At 47.1% G+C, this 7673-nt stretch overlaps 3 protein-coding genes across 4 annotated transcripts; 2 read left to right on the top strand and 1 right to left on the bottom strand.

The window, feature by feature from the left end:
* The first annotated feature begins 169 nt into the window (after positions 1–169).
* On the top strand, positions 170–1071 carry LOC115768033 (mitochondrial cardiolipin hydrolase-like). Its single transcript, XM_030712456.1, has 2 exons — positions 170–283; positions 340–1071. Coding segments are annotated over exons 1-2 (717 nt in total). The 5' UTR covers positions 170–282; the 3' UTR covers positions 1056–1071.
* Positions 1072–1234: 163 nt separating this feature from the next.
* On the bottom strand, positions 1235–3408 carry LOC115768032. 2 transcript variants are annotated; one of them, XM_030712455.1, is made up of 3 exons: positions 3332–3408; positions 3024–3129; positions 1235–2938 (listed from the first exon to the last, which is right to left on the bottom strand). In XM_030712455.1, exons 2-3 carry the CDS (start codon positions 3110–3112, stop codon positions 1264–1266), a joined length of 1764 nt encoding a protein of 587 aa, XP_030568315.1. In that variant the 5' UTR covers positions 3113–3129; positions 3332–3408; the 3' UTR covers positions 1235–1263. The 2 variants fall into 2 exon arrangements, with proteins under 2 accessions (XP_030568315.1, XP_030568314.1); XM_030712454.1 differs by having other exon boundaries at positions 3336–3395.
* A 312-nt stretch (positions 3409–3720) lies between these two features.
* Positions 3721–5280, top strand: LOC115768004 (N-acetyllactosaminide beta-1,3-N-acetylglucosaminyltransferase 4). The gene is made up of 2 exons (XM_030712414.1): positions 3721–4115; positions 4180–5280. The coding sequence occupies exons 1-2, from the start codon at positions 3812–3814 to the stop codon at positions 5085–5087; spliced, it is 1212 nt and encodes a 403-aa protein (XP_030568274.1). The 5' UTR covers positions 3721–3811; the 3' UTR covers positions 5088–5280.
* The last annotated feature ends 2393 nt before the right edge of the window (positions 5281–7673 follow it).

Raw genomic sequence — 7673 nt, 5'->3', positions numbered from 1 at the left:
AACATGTTCTTTGCGGAACCAGCAGTTCTGAAATTTGTAAATTATGCTAAAATTGCAATATATAATAAGCAAATTAATTTAAATTACTTTTAGAAAATAAAAATTGCATTCTTTGCATTAAAATGTGTAAATAAAAAAAAAAACTTACCACATACGACGAAGATAAGCCGAAGAGTCAGTTCACGGCAAAAAGTTCACGGCCTTCGTCTGAGCCAGTTCCAGTTCGCATCGACAGCAGCAATTCAAGTTACGTAGGCGCGTAAGATATGTTCTTATCCAAAAAGTAAGTAGAAAGTGCGCCTCAAGCACTGCTGAATATGATATTAATGCATTTCGTAGTGATTCAGTGGATCAGGACCCATCCGATTTGGTCAACGCTCATCATTGGCGTCGGTACCATTGCCGCCTCCGAGGTGCTCTGGTATTTCTACAATTGTGTACACGACCGGCTGAAATGGCAGCAGGCTCAGGTCCACGAAGTGCACATGTTCAACGAGCTGGGCTTTGAGTGTTTCCAGGAGCATCGGGCGCACAGCCAATGGGGTAAATTTTTCACATGTGCAAACACGCACTGCACCCAGCGCCACATCGAGCGAATTATCGAACTGCTGGCACGTGCTAAATTCAGCATTGACCTGGCCATGTATTCGTTGAGCTCGCCGGAGATTCTGCTTGCCCTGGGCAAGGCACTGCAGCGCAATGTGGCGGTACGCCTCATTGTTAACCATCCCGTGGCGACACCGATCAATGCCTACATTTTCAATTTGATGCGCGCCGGCCTTATGGCCCGCAGCCAGCCATTTGTTGGCTTCATGCATCACAAATTCTGTGTGATCGACGGACGCACTCGGGTCGATCACATTTGGAGCCTGAAGCGACGCTCGTATGGTCCACCGGCCACGTACAGCGTGGTCATCAATGGCTCCGTCAACTGGACACAGGGCGGCTTCGGCGCCAATTGGGAAAATCTGGTCATCACCTCCCATCATCGGATTGCCAGCGAATTTCAGGCTGAATTCGATCGCATGTGGGAGGCATTTGACGGCACCGATTAACCAAGCGAATGCCCTTTGATGAGCTTTTGCTTGTTGTGAAAATTCGATGAATTTGTTGTGTATATATTAAATAGTATTAAGTGCTTAATTAATAGAAATATGTTAAATCGGCCGAACTAAATAAAATACATTGTTCTAAATCATTATACATTGAAAACCACATAACAGATGACTTTTTTTGTTTTTTGGCAGCTGTGGAAAGTAGCCATTACAATGGACACATATAGTAGACACCCTGGCACTTGGGGCACTTGCGCCGGCGGCAATTCTGTGCGCTAGCCGGCTCCGGTTGCAGGGATTGAAAGTAGTTGCCAATGACATCGAGAATCTCGTAACGACGTTGCTCTAGAAAGTGAACAGCACAGTTCTCATAGCTGTTGATGCAGTGCATCAGCATGCGATAGAGCACCAGCTCCGTGGAGACAAACGTGTTCAGGTTGCGATCAATGCTCTCCACATTCTGTTCGACAAAGGTGCGCGTCAGCTGGAGCAGCAACTGGACCGCCTGCTCGCTAAAGTAGCGGGTCAGGCTGTCGAGCACATCCGTGAAGCTGCCCAAATGGCCAATCTGCTGGACAAACTTGCTGCCCAGCTGGCTGGCGAGCTGCTGCATATCCAGACGCAATTGCCCGCCGGGCGTTAAATTGACAAAGCTGGGCAGAACGCCAGCAGCAGCTGCAGCGCCCAGAACGGTGGCGCCCTGCGCCAGATGCGTATGGATCTTGTGCAGGCTGAGCAGCGCCTCCTTATAGGGTATATCATTGATGATGCGCACAATGTCGTACTTGCCGCCGGTCTTGTGCTCGTGCAGCTTGGCCGTCTCCTGCGCGATGCGCTCAAACGCTTTGCGGCTCTGCTGGCGCAGTGCCCGACGCAGGCTATAGCCATTGGTTGCCTTGGAGGCGATGCGCAGATTGTTGACGGAGTGCGTGAATATGAGCAGACTGGAGGCGATCTGCATTATATCGTAGTTATTCAGCGGCTGATCGTCGCTGATCTTCAGGTACAGCTCGTAGACGCCATTTGCCACACCTGTGCCGGAGAGCACAATGGAGGACACATTGATGCTCTTGACCGCCAGATTGGTGGCTATGCCTGGTCTGCCACGTGCAATGGTTTTTATCGCCGTGTTGGCACCGGTGACGCCCAGGCCGGCAACTCCGCCCGCCACGCCCAACCAGCTGCTGCGTGCCTCGCTGTCCGCCAAAGATGTGGACTGACCGTGCCAGCGGCGATCAATTAGCCGTGAGGCGGAGCGCACCGTGTTATACGCAGTCGTCGAGACGCCGACAACGGTGGCTGCCATCAGTATGGGTCCAGCGACGGGCAATGCTAGGGTGGCAGCCACAGGCACCGTGGCCACAATGCCACCAATTGTTACCAATTTATCACTGACATTCAGCACCTTCTGCTTCAACCATGAGGCGGGCGACGCCTGCACCATCAGCTGCACCTCGTCGTTGCTAAACGTATAGACACCCTGGCTGGGCGCTATCATGGTGCCCCCGGGCAGGGCATTGTTGCGCACATAGTTGTGCCAATTGGCGTAGACACGTCCCTGCTCATCGATGAAGATCATGCAGCAGCCCTCGCTGTTCCCACCGTCCGGTCGCATGCATTTCCGCGTACGTATCACCGGATGGCAGCTGTAGCTGGTCGACTGCAGTGCCAATACCGGGTGCCTCTCCTTGGTCACCAGCACATAGATAATGGCTGACAGCAGGGTGCCATTCGTATAGATGCGCTGCTTCCATATGTTCTCGAACAGCAGCTGGCGCTGCTTAGCCAGCGCCTTGGAACTTTGCCCCCCGCCGCTGCCATCGTGCTCACAGATCAGATTCGCCAGCTTTTGGTGCAGCACGTCCGCCTGGTCGGGCGCCAGCCTGTGGGCAATTTAATTGATAAGCTTTCATTTCATACACAGATACAACCATAAACATATATCATGTATATGTTTCCAAAACCTACGAGTCCCAGATAATTTCGGAACGCAAGCCGCTGCTTAATGCAAAGTCCCGTTGTACGTCATAGGCGGTGCGCGCCATGTTTTCGGTCATAATACGCAGAGAGTGCACTAAATTACAGTTAAAAATTATGCATTTGTATTAAAATTGGTTTATTTTGTTGTTGTTTCGGTTATTATTGAATTGTTTAAAAGAAACCGCGCGCACTCGCACAATTAGCTATGGCAAATTGGGAACTGGGCGCGCAACATTAATCGATTCGACAGGGTTGCATCACGATAAGTCGATTATTGCCGCTCCCTCCAAACTCACATACAATTTGAACACATGGGTTCAATTCAGTTTATTTTTAACAAAATATATAAGAGTACACTTTGTTTAAAACAGTTGTACGCGAGTATACTGAGTTTTTACAATGACATTACAAACTGTCAATCACAATTTGTTAATTGTTAACTATAAACAAATAAGAATATGACAAATACGCCATAATGCTGTGCACAGTTCAAACAGTAAAAGCATTGGCGCTGCGTAATCTTCTTAAGCCTTACAATTGCTGCTGCATATCGATATATGTATTGCTACTCTCGATGGTTCGATATCGATAGCACGATTTTTAAATGGAAAACATCGATGCATTTTGTGCATCCCTAGTTTTCATATTATTTTTATTTATCAGTTTTTGTTTTGGCCGCAAACACACACACACACCATACACACGCACAAACACATACATACACACACAAACACACACACAACACACAGAGCTCTAAGATAATAGAATGTTTGAAGATGCGCATGCGCGGCTGCAGATTGCTACCAATTGCCATATCGTTAATCGTATTCATCATTTTGGGCATCAGCTACATAACAAGTCCGCTGCGTGAGAGTGCCGCCCGCCGCAAACTGGAACGGGATGAGTTTCTTGTCCATTTGCCAGCCAACAGCGACGAGGACAAGTCAACAGTTGCGGCCAGCGCTCATCTGGCAAAGAAGCAGCAGCTGCAGCCAGGAGCTGGCCCCCTGCTGAATCTGAGCGATTTTGATTATCTGCTGGCCAGCAATGTGTGTCGACGGGCCGAACGGGAGCTGCTGGGTGAGTCGTGCCACGCATAGTTTCATGCTTGTCCAACTAATCCTGCAATCCATATACCACCCAGCTGTGCTCATTGTCACCTCGTATGCGGGGCATGATGCACTGCGCGCCGCGCACCGCCAGGCGATCGCCCAGAGCAAGCTGGCCGAGATGGGGCTGCAACGCGTCTTTCTTTTGGCCGCGCTGCCGGCACGTGAACGCTTCCTGACACAGGCGCAGCTGGCTAACGAACAGGCGCGCTTCGGGGACCTGCTGCAGGGTAACTTTGTGGAGGACTATCGCAATCTCAGCTACAAGCATGTGATGGGTCTGCGCTGGGCGGCCGGTGAATGCCGGCAGCGCGCCAAATTCATCATTAAGCTGGACGATGACATCATCTACGATGTATTCCATTTGCGGCGCTATCTTGAATCTCTGGAGCTTAGCCAGCCGGCGCTGGCCACCAGCAGCACCCTGCTGGCGGGCTTTGTGCTCGACGCCAAGCGGCCGATACGGCTGCAGGCGAGCAAATGGTATGTGACACGACAGGAGTATTCGCACGCCCTCTATCCGGCCTATCTATCCGGCTGGATGTATATCACAAATGTGCCCACTGCCGCCAGGCTGGTGGCGGAGGCGGCACGCATGCCCATCTTCTGGATCGATGACACCTGGCTGACGGGCATTGTGCGCTCACGCCTCGGCATTCCCCTAATGCGGCACAACAACTGGTATTCGGCCAATTCCGAATTCCTCGACTGCTGTCTGCGCGACCTCAGGCTACATGGCTACGAATGCGAGTACTTTGCGGGACCCAATGGGGGCGATGCCAAGCTGCTCGTTGAGTTTCTGCACAACGTGGAGAAGTGCTACTTTGACGAATGCATTAAACGGCCGCCTGGCAAATCCCTTCAAGCAACGTGTTTGGCCAGCGTCAAATCGCCGGCTCTGGAGCATGGAATCGCTGACATTCAGCCGCTCAAGCTGAGATGACCTCCAGTTGTCGAGATTTCTTCATCTAGACTAAGGCACTTTAGGCTTAAGTCATTCCATGTGCAAGCTGGCAGCCTTTGACTCGTCCACATCGCTGCCAGTCATCGTATGTACTATTTAGACTGTAGGATCGAAAAGTACACCGATCAGCGTATACTCTAACTTATTTTATAGCTAACTTATCGCATCACTGATTATATTACTGACTACAATCTGTATACAGAAAAGTGTTTGTCTTAATTCACTGATTGACTGATTGTTGATCGCCTTTCGATTGATTGTTTCACACTTTTCGGCAAATCCACCGCCTTAGGTGGAAATGGGTTGACTTGGCGAAACTCAATGCGATTTGTTGCAAGCATAGTTTTAAACCATCCCCTTAAAAACTCAATGTTCTCAACCAAATGGGCGTGCTCCAGCGATTTTGAAAATTCCACCTGCTGTTGCGGAAAATACGTGAAAAATGGTTGTAACAATTATGCTTTTCATCAGATACACACTGGGTAGCTGACGTTATTAATCTAATAATGCGTTCAAATCCCATTCTAAGAATGCCATATACCCATTGCAAAATAGTAAGCAAGGGTATACCGATTTTTTGCAGCATCCGTGCATCTGTCGATCTTAGAGACTTTCGAAGCTGGACTTGAAATGTCTTTCTCAATGCACGCGCAGGTCGAGTTTACTTCAAAACTTCCGCCGTTTCCACCCGTTTCCGTGAATCGATAAATATCGATTTTTAGTTTTTTAGTCTAGGTACATATTGATAATTTTAAAAGCTCCCAATGTGTAAAAGTGTTCGTCATATCAATTAGATATATTTAATTGCTTTCGTGACTAGATTAAGAACTTTAGTCTAAGATGTAAGACTGGGATATACCCTGTAAACTCGCCACTGTGACTGTACCCGTCGGCCACATCACGCAAAATTGATCGTAATCATTTTTGGTGCTCATAAAGTTAATATGAGCACATACCCATATAAATCCCATTTTTAAAGAGGTCGGAAAAAGTAGAATATATATATATATATATACATATTTCCAATCTGCATATTATACGAAATCCTTCCTATAAAATCTCCTGCTTTTTCGATTTCCGAGATATACCAACAAAATCGTATTTCAAAATCGATACTTATCGATGATATTGAAATGGGAAATTATATCGAAAGCAAAAGATAAACTTGTCCTTTGTGTGTGTATATGTATATACACACATATATGTATATATCAAATCCCTATTCTCACTCTTTTCAAGGGTATTAAATCTTCTTAAAGAAGTCTACCAATTGAAATGTCTATGTATCGATAGTTATTGATCCTGCTTAATCGGTTCGGTTAACATTTAATAAATCGTTTTACTCTTGTGCTCAAGTTCTTTAAGAACGGAAGATGCATTCTTCTGGCTGTTACATACATTGCCACAGCCCGAGTATACCCGATTGAGTCATTTTTAATTGGTATAGAGTATAAATAGCTTTAAAATGAACTTAGTTAGAGCTGGCCTGGTTGAATAACCTGCAAGTCCTAAATAACTTAATTGCAGCTTAAGTATTTGGCAGATTTAAGGATTATACGAGATTGGCCCGAAATGAGATTTTGAATTTTGGTCAAAAGTTGAGGCCACAAAAATGCTGTTTTGCTGCGAAACAGCATATTTGCCTGACACGCTCGAAAGGGGTCGACTTTTCTTCATTTTTATACCCTGAATCCATTAAAAATGGGTATAAGGGTATATTGTATTTGTGCAAAATCCAAATGTATGTAACAGGCAGAAAGTATATACATATATTCTTGATCAGCATCAATAGCCGAGTCGATCTAGCCATGTCCATCTGTCTGTCCGTCTGTCCGTCCGTCTGTCCGTCCGTCTGTCCGTATGAACGCAAGGATCTCAGAACCTATAAGAGCTAGATACTGATATTTTAGATGTAGATGCTCCTAGTTCCCGCGCAGATCGAGTTTGTTTCCGATAATCGATAACTTACTCCGTTTCCAAGCAATCGATAAAAATCGATATCGATATCCTGTTTTTTGGGCAATTTTGGTGAATAATAGGAGCTAGAGTCACCAAACTTGACATATAGCTTCTAAAATGGAATATATATATGCATTTGATGTTGGAAGAAGAGGGTTCAGGGTATCCCCTAGTTGGTAGCTCCCGACTAGAACCACTTTTTTGCTGTCGTGTGTGATATGTGGTGGGTGGGGATGGGAGGGGTGGGGGGGGGGGGGGGGGGGCAGAGGTTGATTTGCCAAACTAATCAGCACTTTGTGTTTGTTGGCAGTGCGAATTATGCAAATTTAGTTTGTAACCAGTCTCTGGAGGGTTGCTGTTGGCCACATCAAAGCCGGAACCTGGCCCGGCGACCGACCGGGCCACACATGGCCAAAAAAGGCCTGCAAACAGCTGACAGCAAACAATTTCCCACACCCCCCACAGACACACGCAGACACACGCACACATACACATATATAGGTTTTCCATTTGAAATGAATTCTGGGTTTGGGACATTTGTAAAATGTCTGAAAGGATTTCTCATGTCTGCCGCAAGTGCGATATGTCCGGAAATTGATATTGAAA

Source organism: Drosophila novamexicana, unplaced genomic scaffold (assembly GCF_003285875.2).
Source record: "Drosophila novamexicana strain 15010-1031.04,08,12 unplaced genomic scaffold, DnovRS2.1 tig00001554-arrow-arrow-pilon, whole genome shotgun sequence".
NCBI lineage: Eukaryota > Metazoa > Arthropoda > Insecta > Diptera > Drosophilidae > Drosophila > Drosophila novamexicana.
This window is presented reverse-complemented; position numbering and strand designations above follow the sequence as displayed.